At 41.3% G+C, this 21,815-nt stretch overlaps 1 protein-coding gene across 1 annotated transcript in view; it reads left to right on the top strand.

The window, feature by feature from the left end:
• The window catches only part of fam135b (family with sequence similarity 135 member B), a 41,640-nt gene extending 23,001 nt beyond the window's left edge, over positions 1 to 18,639 (top strand). Inside the window, exons 5-20 of the mRNA XM_054606225.1 lie at positions 1,816 to 1,886; positions 2,877 to 3,050; positions 4,392 to 4,518; positions 7,390 to 7,549; positions 9,121 to 9,170; positions 9,870 to 10,025; positions 10,951 to 11,024; positions 11,114 to 11,268; positions 11,353 to 13,318; positions 14,666 to 14,832; positions 15,106 to 15,197; positions 15,308 to 15,405; positions 16,343 to 16,494; positions 16,705 to 16,815; positions 17,376 to 17,489; positions 18,345 to 18,639. Of these exons, the coding sequence (XP_054462200.1) occupies positions 1,816 to 1,886; positions 2,877 to 3,050; positions 4,392 to 4,518; positions 7,390 to 7,549; positions 9,121 to 9,170; positions 9,870 to 10,025; positions 10,951 to 11,024; positions 11,114 to 11,268; positions 11,353 to 13,318; positions 14,666 to 14,832; positions 15,106 to 15,197; positions 15,308 to 15,405; positions 16,343 to 16,494; positions 16,705 to 16,815; positions 17,376 to 17,489; positions 18,345 to 18,550 (3,873 nt within the window). The 3' untranslated portion in view covers positions 18,551 to 18,639. The remainder of the gene's footprint in view (positions 1 to 1,815; positions 1,887 to 2,876; positions 3,051 to 4,391; positions 4,519 to 7,389; positions 7,550 to 9,120; positions 9,171 to 9,869; positions 10,026 to 10,950; positions 11,025 to 11,113; positions 11,269 to 11,352; positions 13,319 to 14,665; positions 14,833 to 15,105; positions 15,198 to 15,307; positions 15,406 to 16,342; positions 16,495 to 16,704; positions 16,816 to 17,375; positions 17,490 to 18,344) is intronic.
• Positions 18,640 to 21,815: the final 3,176 nt, after the last annotated feature.

Here is a 21,815-nt window from a genome sequence, read left to right as displayed (position 1 = left end):
ACTTTGTTTTTTAAATTCAAAATAGGAGCTCTGTATTTCCATAACCCATGGTATTCTATGGCTCTTTGAACATGAGAGTAATTCAATTCTGTTCAACTTACATCAGGTTGAAGATCACACAGAGAACATAAAACATCATTAAAAAGAACTAAATCAGCATTGCAAAACAAGGTTGGTCACATTAGGTTCTAAGCAAAATAGCAGTTTTGATCTACACAAAAACATCTGTACATAGTGTACATGTCCATCATATCCCTGTTGGTCCCTTTTGATAGCTGGTCCTCTCATTGATTCATGTTGGACATACACATGAGTGAGGAAAACCTGAGTAAATGAGTTGAGAAACCAAAAAATGGAGATGCTTCCATGCAGGTTACAAAGGCTCACTGAATTGTTTGATGCGTATAAAGATGGTGTCCCAATTGCACACACATGGGACATTTTGGATTGACAGGTTGGATGTTGGACACCACACCATGTGATTGTTGGAAAGAGATGATCAGAAATGTTGAGACACCAAAGTTGAAATGTATAATTCACCAAGGTGCTCTGAAGCTGGAGGCAGTGTGGTAAAACATGGTTGACCACTTTCATTTTTTATGGATTGTCCCTTTAGTTTTATTTACCTGTATTCCCAAGGGATTGCTTGAATCCCACCGGAGTTGTGCGCTCTCCTGGGATCCCTGTCAGGTGCGGCTTGATCCTGGTGGTGGAAAATCCTTTGGTTCAAGCTTGGTGTTAGCTTAGCTTCCATCTCAGTTTTCCACCCTCTCGACTCTGCTTACAATTGTATTTGGTCCAGCAGCTCTGGCTGGGTGGTTGGCTGTGGATGGCGATCTTCTCAATGTCTGCTCCTCATGAATGAATCCAATCCCCACGTCTGCTTCTCGCTTCTTTGATGAGTGTATTCTTTTATAAGCAATATGTGCTCCAGTAAAGATAAAAAGACAACAACTTGAGACTAAAATTTAGCTAAATTCATAAGAGCTACCGGCGGCAGCTGCTACTTGCGCCATCATAATTGCCATAAGCACAATTTTTTCCAACCTTAACCATACCATAAGTGAATTTTTATATACTGCCATTAGAGGTTACATAAGGTCGTTTAACATAACTGGAGGTTTTCACAGAATCCAATATTGCCATTATTGTCGTGCAGGTGAGGCCTTCATTATGAACAGTTATTGTGTTGAGATTAGTTTTGATTATTAGATAGATTAGAAGAAAGAAATTGCCAAATGAGGAAATAACATTATTTTGAATGAGAATCATAATCTATGTTTGAGGGGATCATTGTCAAGCATTTGACCTTCCTTTATTATGTAATAAACCACAGCGTGGTTGTGCCACAGCCTGGGGCGGCTGTGGCACATGAGGTAGAGCGCTTGACCACAAGGTCGGTGGTTCAAACCCCTTACAGGCAACATGCCGAGGTGTCCTTGAGTGAGACACCTAACCCCAAAATTGCTCCCCTGGCGCTTCATTGCAGCCCACTGCTCCTCTGGGATGGGTCAAATGCAGAGAACCGAATTTCCCCATTGTGGGACTAATAAAGGCTTAATTTTTATTAATCATAATTTTTGTCACAGTTTCCCATGCCATTAAGCATTTTGCAGATTTTCTCGAATGAACCTCAATTTGTTGTCTCACGTCAAAATAAACGAAAGTACAAACTTGCATTCAAAACAGTACGCACCTTTGTAGCAGTGCTTATCTCACTTTCATAAGTTACTTTAAGTATGTTTCCATGTGGTATTTTCATGACATCCTATAATGTTCATGCAATAACCACCCTACTGTACCGATGTGTTGCAGGTGGAGGAAGCCTTGAGTGAGGTGGACTTTCAGTTGAAGCTGGACCTTCATTTCACCGACAATGAGCAACAGTAGGTTTTCGGGCAATTTGGAAATGTGTGTTTATTTGTGTTTAAGAGGGACAGAGAGAGAGAGAGAGAGAGAGAGAGAGAGAGAGAGAGAGAGAGAGAGAGAGAGAGAGAGAGAGAGAGAGAGAGAGAGAACATTAGTCTTTCCCCTTGTGCAGCTTTTATGCAAGAGTGAGAATGCAAACTAGGCACAAATAAGGGCTTTTATGTCTTTTGGCTCATAGCCATCTATTTAAGCACCTGATCACAACTTCTCTGCTAGCAAAACACAATAACTGTTATTTGTCTGTCTGCTTGGGACAAATAGAAGAAATGCTTAGTTTGCTTTAGCAAATGGAAAAAATGCACTATTTTTGTTGGGACACTGCCTTTTTTTACTGGCCTGCAGCTGTACATTAGTGACATGTAGTGTCAAGTTTTTATGTTTAAAACTGTTAATTCAGAGTTTTTGTCATACCTGTGTGAGTATAGTACTTGTCAAGGCTACACAGGACAGGAGTTATGGAGCTCCTTGTGTGTATAATAGCATTAACACTAGCTGCTTTTTCAAGTCTGTGTGACTGTAGAATGTCTACTAGGTCTCCATTACAATTCCGGCCAAGACTCTCTTTCTTTTATAGCTGCAGGGACACTTTACGCTACAGGTCCTTCATAATAATGTTTTATTATTGTTGAGCAGCAGTCCTCCTTCTCAGAGATCTTTTAAAGAGTCTGGAAAAAGGAAAAGAGCTTCTTCTTTGAGAAACAGTCTTTATACCTTTAGTATATGCAATAAAATCAGCATCAGCATAGTAGCATTTTAATACAGAGTTTAACTGATTTTTATTTCGTTACATTTGTCTTTACATATCGTTTAGTTTTATCAACACATAATTTGTTTGTGTATTGTCAGACGTATTGGACTCCCTTGGATTAGCCCTTTTTAATATATGTTTTAAATATGTGTCATTTGTGTGTGAGTGTAACGTTTGTCTCTGTTTCCCCATTCCTCAGGCTGGCAGAGATAGCGACCGTCCCGTTGATCAGCAGTCGGACCCTCAGCCTCCACTTCCACCCGCGGAGAGGCCTCCACCACCACGTCCCCGTCATGTTTGACTACTTCCACCTGTCCGTCATTTCTGTCTCCATACATGCTTCACTGGTTGCCTTACATCAGCCGCTAATCAGGTAGAGTTCACAGGGGCAAACATTTGCATTTAACAGAAAGACTCTTCTGGTATCTGATCTCAGGACCTCACACCGTCATATCCTGTCCTCCAAAGTCACTGATGCTATGCCCGTCAAGCTTTCAAATCTGACACGGCACATATCCAGTTCAGAATGAGATTTAATACTTTTTGTTATCTTTAGAACATTGGGTCCTCGATTTCAGACAGAGTTAGACAAAAGCAGTTTTTCATTTCTAGACTACATCTGTCTTTTTTGACAGCTTAAAATGGCTTGCGGATTTTTATCAACTGTAGTTAGCTAGCTAATTAAGCTAATTTTCATTCAACCCTAAGCCTGGTTGCTGCTTAGTTGACATCCCTATAATATTGTTTTCATTTTTAACATTACAAGAGAAAAGGCTTTTTGGGATGAGGTCTAATTAATGTGTTGCTTGTGTAACTTTGCTGAAGATGCTGGACTTTTAAAGTTGCCAATGTTGATCTAAACTCTGATAGCAACCAGGACTGTCTGCCACACAGTGGAGAAATATTACATAGTTAATATGTAATCACAAAAAGTTTTTTTTTATTTTTTTATATCAATGGTAGCAGTTGCAAAGAGAATAACCTAGTAAGTTATTGACAAGCACATCGGCCTTGAAAGTAATGCTCTGTTAGGTAGTAAGCTCGTTACCCACTCCGACATACTAGTTATTGCAACGTTTTGCATTAGAGCAGATTAACGCTGTTAAACCTATTCCTTACACTTTTGCATAATAACTTTTGGTAAAGCTAAAACTTTCCAAACTCTTTCGATGCTTAAATATACACAGCTTCACTGAAGAAATCGAAAGCTTTAAAGGCCTGTCGTGCATAGCTACGGTTGCTAAGCAATGATTGGACAATGCATCATTTTAGCCGAATGGTCAGTGGGAAATAAGTCATTCTTGTCGATTCATTATCAAATTGTACAGCTGGTCACACTTGGAAGATGTAGAATTCTGGAGTGAAAACTATAATGCAACTGTATACATATTACCAACAGAAGAACTCAGGTGAATGAACCACTATAACATGTATTTTTCTGTCAGCTGCTTGAACGGATGGATTTCCAAACACTTATCTGATGAGTTCAGCCGTCAATATCATAAACTCAGTGTTAAGCCGTGCATTACATAGATTACTGCAGCACCTATTTGATTGGAGCAGCAGCAGCCACCGTCTCTCAGCTTATCTGTCTCCACACACACACACACACACACACACACACACACACACACACACACACACACACACACACACACACACTCACACACTCATGTTTTGTCCCCTGCATGTGTCCTTCCTGTTCTCTCTGCAGCTTTGCACGTACAGGGAAGGGCTCTTGGCTGGGGAAGGGCTCGCCAGAAAGCCCGAGCGACCCATCTGCCATGTCGGTAGAGAACCTTGTGTTCGGAGCTGGCTACTGCAAGCCTGTCATCTCTGAGGTATGTTAACCTTTAGCCGATCAGCTGCGGTCAAATAGAAAACTCACAAACAGCCAAAGCCCGTTTTGTCTCACAAAGCTGAAACCATTATGAGCCAGATAACGAGCCAGTCTCTGTTCTTCTGGTTGTTCCCCTTTTTTTTTTTTTTTTTTTTTGAGAGAGAGCAAGTAGCTAAATGCCAAGCGATGACGTGAACATCATCTCGGTTTAGTGACAGAGGCCGATGGATTTAGTTGTGATTTGTTTTGGCATGTCACCCAGAAGCAACAGGATTCAGCCCAAGAGCTGAGCAGAGCAGGGGGAGTCATTCTGGATTACTAATCCTGGTCCTGTCTGTCCTCAGATTCAGTCATTTGTTTGGGCTCCGTGCAGTCTTAAGGCTGAAAGACCAGAGGCCAACACAGAGATTATTACTGGGCTGCACCGTGGCTTTTAATAATATCTGATTAACCCACCTGCCCAGGCATGAAGGCTCCAGGCTTAGCATCTGGAAGTGGAAGCAGCTCTCCCTGGAAATGCCTTTGTGCCCATTTAAAACACAGTTAAGCTTCAAAATTGCACGTTGACAGAAGTGATAATGGAATAACTGTTATCGTAATTAATAATCATGATTATACAGTATATGTTTTACTATATATAAGAACTAAATTCATTCATGACCCTTTAAGCACCCGAACATACACATTCATCTATCACCATCTCTGGCTCTACCTTTCATATTTAGCATACAGACATGGTCATCATCTCAAAATATACAACACAAAAATGTATTAAATATACAAATCATCTTCTTTCCTGTGTTAACATGCTATACTCATATTTGGACTATTTCCTGGACTGCATGTCATTTTCATTTCATTTTCTTCATGTAGCCATTATCTCTAATTATTCTCTCTCTGGTGTTTGCCAATTATTCCAACTTGTGTACAGTTGTAAAACAGTCGGTTCCATTTTTTCCATTCTTTTATAACATGCATCTCTCAGGTCCCTGCGGACGCCACGGTCTACACTGTAAATCTTAATGAGCGCCATGGTCGCCCCCCCTCCTCCTCCCTCCTCCCTCCTCCCTCCCAAACACCCCTCCCGTTTTTTTTTTTTTTTTTACTCCCACCCCCTAGCTGGGCACTTTAATAAGCTCTGCGTTTAGCCAAGCGGGGGGGCTTCGTTTGATCACAGTAATGAGTTCTGCTCACAAGCGCCACGTACTGCATAGCTGCAGGTGAAATCTACACCGAATGCCGCCTCTTCCTTCACCTTTATTAATTTAGAGCTTTTTTCTTACCTGCGGCTACACTACGTTTTCAGCACTTTACCCCCTTTAACACCGCAGCGTTTTCCTGTAATTGTTATGTTGTTATTTCTTAATAAAACAAAATCACATGTTGTAGATATATCCATTGATATCTGCTTTTACATCTCGAAAAGGAAGGACAAAGTTCCCTCTGTGGTCGTAAAGAATATTTAGAGAGGAAAATGCTGCTGTGAGATGCAGTGAGACGCATGAGATTCTTGGGTGTTTTTGGTGGACATATACAAGTACACGCTGAATTGTAAAAGTTGCATCAACAGCAGCAAACAAAAGCAGAAATTATCACGCCAGGTGACATTCAACTAAGGCACATCCCAGACATTTTTAGCCGCGGAGAGAAACTATGATTTTAAGATAATTACTAGTTCATACTGAAAAATAGCTATTTTTCACTGCCCCTCGCTCGCAGACTGATCCAGGCAGGCCTCTATAAAAAGGTAAAAAGAATTATGAAAGTAACCATACAGATGTTCCTTCCTGGTTTCGGCTATACTGCACTGCTGCAATTACAGAGCACACACAGGTATGATGATAGGGCCGGAGACTTTACTTGCTAGGGGCAAATTTCAGCACATCCCTTAGATACTCAGGCATCACATGCCTTTCAAAGCCCTGAGCCGCACTGGCGCTGCAGAAGCATCCCAGCCATGAGGAGAATGGTACCGTGGAGCAGACTGATCCAGGTCAGGGACCAGCGGACGAGGGCAGAAACTGGTCACAACCAAGGCTCCCTGGCTCTGTATTATGACGACTAATACGTTTGGGTAGCAGATCATGAGATCTTTGGGAAATTCAATTAGAGAAATGATTATAGTATAAAGGCCTTGGGGATTTGCAGCTGTTTGGACCAGTTTTACACTTAATGCAATGGTGAAATTCAGTTAATACTTCTACAGCGCTGTTAGAGAGCCATCTACTGGAAACACGGTACTTATTACAGCTTATATTCAGCCAGCACTCAAAAGCAGGGGGGGATTGTATTTGACCTACAGGATTATTTTTTCTCGTCTTTTTCATTAAACGTTACTCACTTAAGCTTGCTTCCTTTGGCTTTGTACCTCACTTGGCATTGTTGAATGTTTGAATGTAGCTCCACTGATTTCATTTTCAGTTTTAATTCACATCATTTTCGATTTACTAGCCTATTTGTTTCTTTTTACTTATCCAGCCCCAGACAAACCTGGGCGTCTTGAATTCTGTGTGAACGTCCTGTACCTGTGATCTTTAAAAGGTTATAACAGGGATGCGTTACATCCTCCCGAGGCCACATGCACGTATTGATCTGCTTTTACAGCTCGCCGCAAGCTGTGTTTAGGGTCCATTTGTCTCTAAACTCGTATTTGATCTTCCAAGTAATTATCTTATTCGTCTCCATTCAGAATCACTCTCCTTTTATCACAAGGTCAGTGACCATCCTGTGCAACCATTGCGGTTGTATACTTTAACTATAAATGTCAAGTATGTGTACATGTCTGTTATTAAGGAAGGCCTGTTTTCTGTGAGGTTACTACTGACCTACATAGCATCTGACATTTCCTCTCTTTCCGTCTCCTTCTCTGCAGGGGAGCTTTTATTTGCCCAGTGAAAACTGCCTGCAGAGAGCTCATACGTGGCACCGGCGGCTCTGTCGCCTCCTGCTGGTCGCACACAGAGGCCTGCACACCTACCACTCTGCACTGATGAAGGAAATCCCACAGCTCCAGCAGACTCCACTGGACTCAGGTGACCATATGCAAGGCTCAGTATTCAAGCTTTTATTTGTGGTCTTCAAATTTAGAAAAAAAAAAATGTGAGGTCTATTGGTAATTAAGATGTCTGATATCCCATTAAGATAGCGGTGTAGTTTTCATCATCAAACAACACTTTTCTTTGTTCTTGATGTCCACATTTCATTCAGGACACGGGGAGAAGCAGTGGTTGAAGAAATACTCACAGTGTTTACTAAAGTTAAAGTGCTAAAACTAGAAAGAAATAATCCAGCTTAATATATTTTAAGTATCAAATGAAGAATTAGTCCTGTTTTGTATTGACTCCTTTCAGAGTAGTATCACATAATATTAAATAATGTATTATTACTACTGACAAAGCAACGTATTAACGGTGTTACTTGTGTTGGTAGCGTAAGTGGGAAGAATGGACTAACATGCAGGCGTAGACTTTCCAGAGAATTTATTCAGACTGGCAACAAAAGGGAAACATAAACCACTTCATTAGGTTTATCACTTAAGGTCCTCTGCAGACGATTAATGAGAACAATCCTTCCAGTACACAAAACACACAGCCTTTTTCTGGCGAGTAGAGAACATACAAACCCATCTGCTGGCTTGCTAAACGTTTTATACCTTGTCACCTGCTCTCTTTGGCCAATCATGGTTGATCTCTGGAATCACTTTCACACAGGTGGCATTAATCTCCCCTCATTTGGAGCCAATTAGTCAAATGCACTTTGTCAAAAGATATGAATCATATTTGCCTTCTGAAGAGGCATAAACAAAACAGTAATATTTTTTTGTGAGGTAGAGAAACAAGTAAACTTTCCCTTGTTTGGAACTGACAAACATTAGAGCAGGAAAAACTACCCACAAAGACATTTTAAAGGGGAAGTGCACTCCTTATCCTTAAAGGGTCAGGAAGGTCAGGGAATTAAAGGCCCCCTAAATAAAACATGCGAAAGCAGAAAGACTAAAGTGAACAAGCATCTCTCAAACATCACAACAGATGAGTGAGAGAAATGTGCACCTTCCTGTCAGCACTGAATCAAGAATAATATATATTGAGAGGGGTGAAAGTAGGCTCCATGACAACTTGTGGAGCTGATTTTATTAATTTTAAAGATTGGTTAGTAGTTTAATTCATAATAGTGCATTGTATTTTATAAATGCATCCTATATTTGGAATCAAAGCTGTAATCTGAACTGTCAATATATGCAGTGGAGTAAATTAGTAAGAACCAGAATACCTAGAAAGTGAACTGTACATAAATAAATGCACTGACTCGTTTCTACCACTGGTTGAAGTCACAATTATATTTCATGGCCTTTAACACTTAATTTCATCCATAATCATTATTTTTTTTGTCTTAAATCCCAAAATGTATGGGATTATTTAACAGATTTGTGATTTTATTCAAGATTTAAAGACTGGTCCGAAGCTTTTATTTGTATTGACACAATATTCTAAATAAAATGTTGAACTGTCTGTTATTAAATCTGTAGTTACCCTGTTTAATCTCTCGGTACAAACTGTGTGAAATCCTTTGCACTAAGCTTTGCAAATATTGTTTCTTTCCACAGAGGTGCTGCCTGTAGACAGAACTCTAAATCTGCTCACAACAGAGTTACAGGTATGTTCATTTTTAAAATTGTGTTCCCTATTTTGATGTTGTTTATTTGTTGTTATTTCAGATGTAGTGGTATAGGAAACGCTTTTTTTTGGCCGTCCAAAAAACAAGTTAATTATTTGCACAGACAAATGTCATTTCTTAATCTAGATGTTTGGGGCTAAAGGATTATGATTTTTTTTTGGTTGGAATGCAAACAAACCCAAGAGGATTTTGGATTAACTGAAAAAAGAAATTCTGCATTTATTTTCTTACTATCCGTAGGACAGTGGATTTCATCTTAGACAATGGTATTAGTTCACGGCGATGGATTTAATTACAATATCTTATTTGGTGACTCAAATTCTTAAAGTTGTGTTTAGTCGTGAAGGGGATCACTGAGATATTAATCAATCATGAGTTTCAAGTGTTAAAACAAGTCTCTGAATAGATTATAATATGTATGTGTGGGGTAATATGATGGCCCAGCTGTTATAACCAGCCTTTCACATAGAGAACAGCGTGGGTTGATTGATTTACGAGTTTTTCTACAATGATCCGAAGACATGCAAGTCAGGCAGACACACATTGTCGGTAGATAAAAATATGGCAGCAGTAAAACCGAGGATCCTAGAATCCTAGAATAGAATGCTGTATTCTAGGAAGACTGATTCAGTTTGATATTATAGGGATCTTATTTTTTTTCATCTCTGTCCCCATCAGCTACAAGAAGGCCATGAGAGGGTAGCGGAGCAGATCAGCAGGGACGTGAGCCAGCTCTGCTCCCAGCTGGCTGCTCTGTGGAGCCACTTCCTGGAGGCCGCTGTTCTCAACCCCCACATCCTCTCTTATCTGGCCCAGGAGCACCACACACTCAGGGTGAGAGTGATATTCCTTCAAAAGGCATATACAATGCTCAAACGCCAACATTTCTTGTGTGTTCTCCAGATATATATTAGAGTGCAATGGTGACGATCTGCTGTGATATCTTTAAATTGAGCCATTTATATTCTCAGCACCCACAGAAGAATACAGAAATACTACAGAACAATCAAAATGCTTTCATAACCGTTGACATTTTAGCTCTGTGACCGGCTCCTTAAGGCATGTCGTGACCAATTTTCTTAAAGGTTTTACAAAATACTGAATAGAAATTCTCTCTAAACACACTGGGATGATCTAAGAAAAGTAAAAATATAACAATGAAACCAGCTGTGAAGAGGAATAAACCTCCATGTTGGATCAGGTAAAGTGTAGATTTATGAGTTAAACTGATCAAACTTTTGACAAGTAATTAGCAAAAATTATAAGATGCCATTTTAGATGGTAGCTTAAACCCAGCTGAGCAAGTTAAGGTGATTTCCAGTGCAATTTCCTTTTAATCACTTGGCTTTTAATATGAATATGTGTTTCAAATTGGAGTAGCTCTTAAGGCCCTCTTGTGCGGCACTGTTTGGTCTCAGTTGTCTGAAAATAATGAACATGTTTGCTTTGGTATTAGATTTCCCCGAGGGAATACTGTCATGCCTCCACCCACCAGTGGAGTTCGGAATTCAATTAACACATGTTCTGTAATTATTGTGGGGTGAAAATACACCAGAAATAGTGATTTGCCTGTCACAGTGGCTGACTTTCAAGGATGATGCATTTCTAATTTGAGCTGGAGCAGGAGAAAGGTTTTGTAACAAGCTTGTGTCACAGACCGGAAGCAGCGATATGAATCACTCTGTGTGAGCTGAAATTCGGTGATTGACTCATCGGACTGACTGATGGAAATAGTTTTGTCTGTGTCTCGAAACACCAGGTCAGGAGGTTCTCAGAGGCGTACTTCTTCATCGAACACCCCAAGGAGATATCTTTGACTTTTCAAGAGGAACTGTGAGTATCAGCCTTCTCAGGAAAAATAACTGGCTTATTCTATAAATGGAGAGAAGTGTAGTATTGATGATATTATCCTGATGATTCAGAATCAACAGACATGGCCAGATAGCTGCAGAAGTGCGGAGCTCAGACTACCTGACCAAGATGCCTCCTTTACCTGTTGAGTGCCTGGACATCGATGGAGACTGGAACAGCCTGCCCATCATCTTTGAGGACAGATATGTGGAGTCTCCTCAAACAGGTAATATGAAAAAAGTGGCTGAAAATATTTTATTTAATTACATCCAACCACATAAGGTTTACTGCAATGCCCTTGTTTTTCCAGAGTGGATAACGCATGTGCCAACAACTGATGGGCAGACCCACTCAGATCCCGCCATCTCTCATGTCAATGGGATTTTTGAAAGCAGCCAGGGAGCCAGATCACCAGCAATACACCTGGATCCCTTGGACAGTGATGATTGCATGGACCTACCCACATACGTCTCACTCATGGCAGAGCAGAGTAAGACCAATAGCAACATCAGAAGTACCCAGAACCTCATTCGTACCGAGGATATTGCTGACCCCTCTAGAGCATCGGCAGAACACTTGAAGGAACCAGAAGAAAAACAAGGCCAGGATAAGGAGAGCTGTGATCTAGGCCTGAGATACATCACAGATAAGCCTTGTGATTTGGATCCATACAAAGGAGAAGCACTCCTGGTTCTCTCCTCAAACCAAATTCCCCTCACTGACTGTAATAACAGCAGTGATGAGTCTCCCGCTCATCACGCGACGGAAAATGCCATCATACTTTGTGATGCCACAAATGACAGCAATGCAACGGAGAGTGAAAACAACGAAGAGGAGTCCGATATTGCGATGCCATTAAATCACTCCATGGACGATGAGATTGAGGATATTCCTTTCAACCCTGCCCATGCGCATCCAGTGATACCTACTTTTACAGGTGATCTCAGAAAAGAGGTAACTCAACGTGGAGGCCTGATCGGCTCCAAGATCATGAAGCGCTCATCCTCAGTTATTTCGGACTCAGGTATTGAGAGTGAGCCCAGCTCGGTGGCCTGGCCCCCGGAGGCCGCACTGCGAGGCCGACCTCCTCTTGACTTCTCCAGCGAACGGGAGATCCCACAGCAAATAGTGTGCCGCCACCCGGTCCACCGAAGCTCTCTGGAAGGCCTGCAGATGGAGAGCAACGGCAGCGGAGGCATACAGGCCTCACTCACTTCTATTAGCTCCCTGCCCTACGAGGAGGACCAGCATCAGAGGCAGCTCAGTAAACTAACAAAGTCAGTTTCTGCGCCACAGATAAACAGCCCTGAAGACACCGAGGAGGGCCATGTGCTCCTCAACCAGGAAACTAACAGTTTAGCGCAACACCAGGATTCATTGAAGATCAACTGCTCTTCTTTGAACAGCAACCTGGATGCGGAGCAATCTGAGTCATCTTTTTTCGACCCGACTTCAAAACCAAATCCTGGCCATTTGCTCAAAGAGAATATTAGCTCTGAAAAGTTCATCCCTCCACAGAATCTGTCAAAGACATACAGAACCAAGTCAGTATTAAGTGGTGTGTCTGAAGTGCTGCTTTTACAAGAGTCTGTAGAGAGCCTGCATGTGAAGGAAAGCGCTGTTATTGGCAGCCAGGGGGAGAATATGAACTATCAAACACACATCAGTGGAGTAAGCGCCTCGGAGGAGGATGTGCATCTCGTTGAAACAGAACCAGTGCCCTGCAGCTGTGGAAACAAACCATGTGTGCATAAAAGTGCAGAAGCACAGGAGAGAATTAACACTGTAGATGACTGCCAAAGTTTCCATCAGACCGAACTGATTAGTGTTGAGGACCAGAAGTGTCTGGATCCCTCCCGATCACCTCTAGGGCTTCAACAGACTGATGACCTCCACAGAAGTACCACCACACAGAGGCCAGGTGACCTTACAGGGCTGATTGCCAATGATATTGCATCACCCGTTGACCTCAATGGGATGTCAGCCAGTGAGAAAGAGCCTTTGGACTGCCCGACTAAGCCCTCTAAGATCCCCAACTCAGGGCTGGCTTTCGTGAATAAGAAGATGGTGGAGGTGGTGAACATGTCAGTGTCCTGTGCTCCGACCTGCCTGCCATTTTCGTCTGCGCTAAGAGACTCTCCATCCATCAGTGGAATGTCCACTCGCCAAACTACCTCACCTATCACCCATCAGCCCCTGGGCTCCTTCGGTATAATCTCCTCGTCTTCGCTCAATCCCTTGAACATGGATGAGGAGACCAACGAACGAATGCTAAAGTGAGTTTATGTTTCAGCTTATCTTAGTGTTAGCAAAGGACAAATTGTGCTGTAAATGTGTTTTAAACCCCATTTCAAAGCATGTTATTTCCTGCTAAACCAAACAAGCCTGCCTTGTAAGTTGAACTTCCTGTGGTCCCTTATTTGGTCCGATTTGTGGGTCCATGAACAGGCACAAATACTTTGCTTGTCCGTGACACCGACTAACAACCAGACAGCAGCCTGCCACACAAAACAAAACGAGTCACACACTCTGAACTGCTATCCACATTAGCTTTCTAGCTTATGTCTCTGTTTCTCTACAAGCATGGACACACGTCATTTGTTGCACCTGAGCTAGCTGCTAAACTACCAGTCAGACATCTGTCGGGGTTAAAGTGCTGATGTTTTAAACGCATCCACTGGCTCGTCCACTTCAAATTTTAAGGCTGATAGAGCATTCTCAGATTTTTGGGACTCTCCATAATACAAATATATGAGCATGGAATTTGTAAAAAGCCCCTTTTTTGACAGATTTATGACTGCAAAAAGGACCTGCCTTTGTACTTTCAGTTGGACATTAAGGCTGCATTAGTTATTTGTGTTCAGGCAGGTGAGAATTATGCCTTTCTGACTTGTGTGTGTGTGTGTGTGTGTGTGTGTGTGTGTGTGTGTGTGTGTCAGTTAATAATGTATCAGCAAATGCAGGCCATCTTCCAAGAAAAACTTTGTAGGATTCAGACGATAATCCACACGCACTACAGGAAACAAGGCCAAAACACAAGGTTTTATGGGTATGTGGAGACGGCTGTTGACATCTGGTGTGGTAGCTGGCAGTTACTCATGCTTGGAAAGCCTAGCATAACAAAATGAAGTCAGGGCAAATATGAAGCGAGGAATTCAAGACGAGGTGAAATGCCTCGTCTTTAATGCATTAAATCACATCAAAGGATGCAGACAAATCCATCATGGTTAGCTGAAAGTACAGTAGCTGGAAACAGATTTGTTTTGACTACTCCAAAGCTGAAATCTTTAACCTGGCGGGATGAAAGAGTAATAAAACCTAGAGGAGCTACTCGTAAATCTGTGTGACATTTGTTTAAAACCCTTAATTTGCTCGGAGGGGGCAATGTTAATTGATATTGTACAAAAATGCAAGGCAGGATGTCCATTATATTTTAGACCAAAGACAGAGAACTGTCAGAATGATTCACTTTTAGTGTTATACAAACTTCTCTGGAAGGTTAAATCTTAGATCACATTACTGGAAAGGTCTTTGTCGATTTATTGCATACTACATATTACATACAGAAAACAATCTTTTGCTTTGTGTTTTTTTTTTTCAAATGTCATTTCCTTTTTCTCCAGTTTCTACAAAGCCAAAGAAGAGCTGCTCAAAGAGTTGAGCTTTCAGTCCAACTTGTACAGCGACCTCCCTCTCCTGGCATCGGATCTGCCCTACTTCCCCCCGGAAGAGGATGACGAGGAGTTTGATGACGGCATACACCTTGTGGTGTGTGTCCACGGGCTTGATGGTGAGTCTGCATACAGCTGAAAGTTCTGGTTCACTGCTTTCCAATTACACTGCAAGAAAGTAATAGTCTTTAAACGGACACAACTCCTGCATACTTTACATCCTGTTTTCTGCCCTATTTACATTGTAAATGTAATATAGTGTCTCAGAGGGTGTCCTGCAAACTTAAAAAATATCACTTCGCACTTTGTAGTCTGTGAATACTAATTCCCGGTGTCACTTAAATGATTAATGGGCCAGAAACGGTGAGTATAATTTCCATCTTTGCTTCCAGGAAACAGCGCAGACCTTCGACTGGTGAAGACTTTTATTGAGTTGGGACTGCCAGGGTCCAGACTCGACTTCCTCATGTCTGAAAGGAACCAGGTACATTTGTAGCAGGGAGCAAATTGGTAACATGTACACTTACATTTTGTGCTTTAAGGCACTTTGTAGAGCGCTGACGACCGTGCTTTTTCCTCGCCGTTTCCCTGCAGACCGACACATTTGCAGATTTCGACACCATGACGGACAGGTTGCTGGATGAGATCATTCAGCATATCCAGCTGTACAATCTCACCATAGGCCGGATAAGGTCAGACACTCAACTCTAATGCTGTGCAACATGCACATTACTGACAGCTCACCTTTTGATTGATTTTGATTGATCATTTGAGGCAGAGTCAGAACAGGAGGCGATCGTCAACTTAAGCAGCATTCTGTTTGGGCAGTAGATGGCAGCAGAGACTGCACATTGATACTTAGAATGCCTCTACTCATGTATAGCACAGCTTCAGGATAATTTATTGACTGTACGAGACCAAAATGGATAAGCAGGCCAGAATGGATGAAAGGCTCTTATCATACAGTGCCAATAAGTTCCTGACTTTCCCTTGATAGACTGCACTCCTTTATGCAGCAGTGTGTTGCCTAGTTCCCATCAAATTAAGCTATCCATCTTCCCGCCTAATTGCCCTCAATGTGGCAATTCATTTTTTTTTCTGATAGTTTCTCCCCAAGTTTGGTAACTTTCCTTGTTGTGTATTTATTCTCTAGAGAGAAAGTATCAAAGACAAAAGCAATGGACTGCCACAACAGCATCTGGTTCTTTCCACATTACTTCTATATTTAGTTATTTAGCAGATAGATGAGAAGGAGCACACATGGCGATAAGGGATTTTGGATAAAGCTGTAACAGTACAGTAATTAAACTAAGTGACAGACATATAGCTTCATGGATCTGCTGGGAAGACTATTCATTTGTGTGGCATGTCCTCTATGTTAGTATCATTAAGTTGTCATTGCCTTTGAGAATGTTAAAACAAGTTAATGATTTTTTCCGTAATTACCGATGTTATAGCTTAAATCTCCCAATAGCCTCAGCTGGAACTAGTTCCTACATACAGAATAGTCTATAATAAGATATTGCACAATGTCACAGGTCAGCAGTGTTGGAGGCACTGTTTTTTTTCCAGCCACCCACTCAAGTTGCAAGTTTATCTCTCTGAAAGTTGTTTGTCTTCGGCCAACAGCTTCATCGGCCACTCTCTGGGGAACATCATCATCCGCTCGGTGCTGACGAGGCCTCGCTTCCGCTGCTATTTGCCCAAACTGCACACTTTCCTCTCGCTGTCAGGCCCACACTTGGGAACGCTGTACAACAACAGCACATTGGTCAGCACAGGTGAGGCCACCGCCCCGCTGTGGGGAGGGAACCCACACTGCAGATGTGGCATGTATACAATGATGTACAGCCATGCATTTCGGGTTTTTTTGCGCTCCTCAGCAGCATCTTTTATCCAAGAATATCATTCATACTGTTTTGCTTCTATGCAGGCTGTTAAGAAAAAGCAGGAGTCCTGATTGTGCTTGTGTGTGTGTGTGTGCTGTTTAGGTCTGTGGTTAATGCAGAAGCTGAAGAAATCCGGATCCTTGCTGCAGCTCACCTTCAGAGACCACGTTGATCCACGGAAAACATTCCTCTATCTCCTGAGTCAGAAACCAGGTACCGTCTGAAAGGATGATTGTGAAACACAGACAGTATATTGACTGCCTCACTTTACAGACTATTACTTGAAAGACAGTCTGTTCAAATATTCATGAAAATGTTGTCATCTTGTCTTTTTTGTAAAAATTTCTGTACGTGTCAGCTCGCTAACACTCAAACCCCTGCCAGCGAGCTGCGAGAGGCCTGTGAGAGGCCTCCCTACTGTTTGAGAGGAACAAAGCAGTCGTTTGTCACACAGGCTTGAAGAAGATAAGCCTGAAAACACTATTTTACCCCTCCAGAGCTGTGGCAGGCTGACAAAATGATCCAAACCCTGTCATTGGAAACCCACCAGCACACTCTCTTAAAAGCACACTGACAGGAGACTTGAAAAAAACCCCACAGTTTTATCGTATCAACCCTGTCATTGTAGTTTGGGATTATACTTTGCGTTTTAAAACCAATTCAGTCCTTTCCCCCTTTCTTCCTCTCCCTCTCTCTGTCTCAAACACACACATACACACAGACACACAAACACACTGCAGACTCATTTACTCGTTTGTTTTGTCTCCTTTTAGGTCTACAGTTTTTCAAGAACGTGGTGTTGGTGGCGTCTCCACAGGACCGATATGTTCCTTTCCACTCTGCCAGAATAGAGATGTGCAAAACCGCTCTTAAAGACAGGACAACAGGTTAGAGGGGCATGTGTTAATGCCACTGGATTCTCTTCCCTTTCATTATTTACAATCCCATTTTTCTCTATTTATAATCTATCAGAGTATTGAGTATGAATACTAAACCATTGTATCTGTAAAAGCTGACGGGAATTATTTAAAGTGACACTATGTGATTTTTGAAAGAAGAATTAAGACGTCCTGCCTCTTTCAAATTACAAGTAAAATTTATAGTTAATAAAACGCACCCTTGCACAATTCAATGCCCTCATTGGTTTTGCATCATCTATTGCATTCATGGCCATCCTGATGAGGGATCCCTCCTCTGTTGTTCTGCCTAAGGTGTCTTTTTATTATTTATTCGGGGAGTTTTTTCTGTTCTGATGCGAAGGTCCTTGGACAGAGGATGTTATTTGCTGTACAGATTGCAAAGTTCTCTGAGGCAAATTTGTGATTTGTGATTTTGGGCTATACAAATATATTAAATAAAATGTTATTGACTTGCTGCTACAGCTCTGTTTTGTCTGGAATGAACAGTAGGTTATGGTGGCTAATGTTAGCTAATATTAGCATGCTTCAGATAGATATTGCTGTCTTACTGATATTACGAAATCATTTGGCTGATTTAGTAATGTGTCACTTGTAGGTTAACTTAAAGTACAACACCACTCCTACACCTTTTACAATATGGTGTAATGCACCAAACGTCTTTATGGCCTTCTGAAAACAAAAAATATATATATTTTCCAAGGTTTATATAAACTACAGTCGGCAACTAGTTAGCTTAGTTTAGCTTAGAAGCAGAGGGAATTGGATGCAAAATCGGTTTAAGCAGTAGGACTAACCGTGTCTTTTCTAATTTTTGCACTGAAGGGCCCGTTTACACGGAGATGATCAACAACCTTTTGCAGCCACTTATGGCGGCTAAAGAGTGCCGGCTGATCCGCCAGAACGTGTTCCACGCTCTGCCCAACACAGCCAACACCTTGATCGGCCGCGCCGCCCACATCGCTGTCCTGGACTCTGAGCTTTTCTTGGAGAAGTTCTTCCTAGTGGCGGGGCTCAACTACTTCAAGTAAAGGTGCTACTACAGCAGGCTTACGGGACAGAACCTTTTAGTGTCCGATGGAGCTGATTTGGAGGATAAGGTCCTACCTTCACTTTGTACAGTAACCTAAGTGTATATAATTCCTGGTATCCAAGTGGCAAGGCCTGTTTATCCCCTTTGTTAGGATTGTTAGCAGCTGTTATAAAAAGATCAGTGTATTGTGACTGTTGAAAAGACTAACTCAGAAGTCTGAGTTTGACATGTAGCCATGCAAAACAAGACATCTGACATCTATCACAGGATTGATTGTCGATGTTTTTATGGCCTTATTAATAACCAGAGTCAGCCAAAACGCTAACAGATGCTTATTGTGGTCAAAAGCATTTAACTACTTTCCCTTTATAGTTGGTTTAGAGCCTTCAGTATGGCTGGTTGATTGAATTCTTCCTTAAGGGTTACACCAATGATCTGAAAAGTCTTAAACTGTACTTGGAGCTGAGGTAACAGATGGGCAGCATTTATCCCCTTGATTGTACATGAAGTATTTTGTTGTACAAACAATCTTCCTTTATACAAAAATGTATATATTGTTTCAAATTATTTATTTTTTATCTGCTAATGTATCTACAGTGTAGGTAGTCCATCTAAATGTGATATTTTGTGTGTTGTTATCATCAAATCTGTCAAATGAAAGTATACAATGGTGGTAAAATGTTTTACTCCATGTAACCCCAGTAATTCAGTATAGTGGACATCTGCTTTTACACACATGTTTAACCGTAGATCAGTTCCATCGAACTCATTGATACTGATAGATAAGTATATGGTTTCAGCACAAGTGAGCAATACAGTCTCTTTGATACCAGTGTTAGCCTTCACTTCTGAATTTATTGTTTGCACTAATTGGTTGAAAGGTTGATTGATTGAATAAGTTCATGAATTGAACGTTTGCCAAGTCCTGCCCTCCTTAGTTACTGTTGCTATGCCTTTCAAGCTCTCCAGACCAGCGCGGCACTACAGCAGACTCAAAATTCATAGTAAATTTTGGAAACAGTTAGTCGTTGACAAAAGCAGACAAAAGCAGGAATTATTCCTCTTGTTTCTTTTGTTTTAAATGACAAACTCGTGCTGGTAGATTATAACAAGCTAGCTAGCTTATGTTAGCGACACGAGTTGGTTAAACACACAGTTATTCAGGCTGACTACTCTAAATGACACAAAAATATAGGATCAGACTGTAATTTCGTTCTAACATATTGGATACGTGTTTTTATTTTTCAAGCAGTATTTTCACTTTAACGTGAACTGAGTTTTGTAAATGTACCACATTGGCTTATGTTGCTGGAGTGTTCCTCTTTCTCCATTAAAGACGTTAGCATTTAGTCTGATTGCATTCAGGGCCGGCTTCACAAAAAAGGAAGAAGATACTACACAGTGAATGTGCTAGTTTTGAGTTTAGTTTTATTAACAATGTAAGCTGTAACCCACACACTAACGTTTGCAGATCATGTTTAACTATCTCTTGATATAGCGCCATGTGTGTCGCTTCAACACGTAAGAATCCAAAGCTTGAAGGTCTTGTTGTGCTTAGTCACAATGGCTATTCAGGGGCTGGGTTTAGCAAACGGTCAATTTTCTTGAAAAAACTATCTTACAGTATTAAAGCAAATACCACTATAATACATTTAAGTAACATGATTTCCATTTTTGTTTTTAAATCATGTGACAGAGAGACAGAAAACAGGCTTACCGAAATAATTAACAGCAAATCTACTGTACATATAATGTGAAACTAATTATCCATGATTATACAGTACAATCTTACGGTCTAATGACCATCTCTTTCTTAATGAACGTTTTTAAATTCTGGATTCAAATTGTCTACACGAGGATGGATTTCATAAGGCACTCATTTTTTTAAATGGCTTTAATCAGGGTGTCATTGCTTTTATTTTATGAAAAACTGGATGGCTGTGCGTAATACGAACCCACTGCCAAGATTCTCCCTCACGTACTCCCCCCGTCATGTTCTGTAAACCAACTTCAATATGATGCATGATGAAAGCAGGGAGGCTCTGTCGTAGCAGACACCGTCTCCCGTTCCTGAAAAACATATGATGCCATATCTTGATCATCTCATCAGCGATCAAACAAACATATGATTATTTTTTTCCGCAATCTCTACTGTCACATTCAAGCGTGACACCGGAGATGTGGTTTTCCAGAATACTAGACTGTTTCCCCCAATCACTGAGCTGTCCATCAAATGATGTTTACATTTAGACATTGGAAAACTTTCATCATCGTGCTGCCACAGACGTCTCATATCCAGCGTTGGTAGCATCTGCTGCATATGTAGTTATGTACATACAGAGAGCTATATTTAACCTTTGCACTGGTTTGATGGCAAGTGCACTTTATTGACAACCTTGAATCAACCTCCACTAGCTTTAAAAAGTCTAAACTGCTAAGTTCCATGTGCTTAATTAGTTCATACATGCCCTGCTTCTTTAGACCTAAAAGGTCGCATCCTGCACTTGTTGTGAAAACACACCTCAACTGTCCGTCTCGTACATTCAGGCATTGTACCATCTTCAAAGTAGTACAAAAGATGACTTAGCAGTGCTTTTTTGTTTTGTTCCGGAGCCATTGCTGTGGTACGCTACACAGTAAACAGCGTGTCACCATGATTGACTCTAATCAAATTGGCTCCTTCAGGACGAAGAGATTGTTCTCAAAAAGCCACTAAGCAAAGCTGCGTAAGCGATCCGTGGGAGCTGCCATGCATCATGCATCATTTCTCAACCTCCCCCCACAAGACAAACGCACACTGTATATGAATGAGGCTTTAGCTTGTTTGCGTTTAGGGCCATGCTTGTTTACCCAAAGGGGTCAGTGGGAATCGATGGAGGGAAAAAGTGTTGTATTGAGATTGGGCCCTTCAAGGGCAAATACAGGTTTGAAATTGTTTTATGAGATGGATGGCTGTGTGTAGAAGGTTTCATACGAAGGCATGGTATTCAATCAAAAAGAATTGTATCTACATTTAGCTGAACTCTGTTCGTTTCAGAAAATGTATTTCTGTTTTGTTTTGTATGACAAAATATGTGTCTGAGAGTGTTAACTGTACATTTATGCTGCTGTCATGACTGAGAGTGAATTCAGAGGTGATCCATGAATCCAATAGGTCCTTGCAAGTGCTGTCAACCTTCAAAACTAGCTGACTTGAACCTTTTTTGTATTTGATTACCCTTTACTGAGAGTCCTGTTCATGTTTAGTGTGTGTGTGTGTGTGT

Source organism: Anoplopoma fimbria, chromosome 10 (genome assembly GCF_027596085.1).
Source record: "Anoplopoma fimbria isolate UVic2021 breed Golden Eagle Sablefish chromosome 10, Afim_UVic_2022, whole genome shotgun sequence".
NCBI classification, from domain to species: domain Eukaryota; kingdom Metazoa; phylum Chordata; class Actinopteri; order Perciformes; family Anoplopomatidae; genus Anoplopoma; species Anoplopoma fimbria.
The sequence above is the reverse complement of the archived record's forward strand: the minus strand, read 5'-3'. Positions and strand labels throughout refer to the sequence as shown.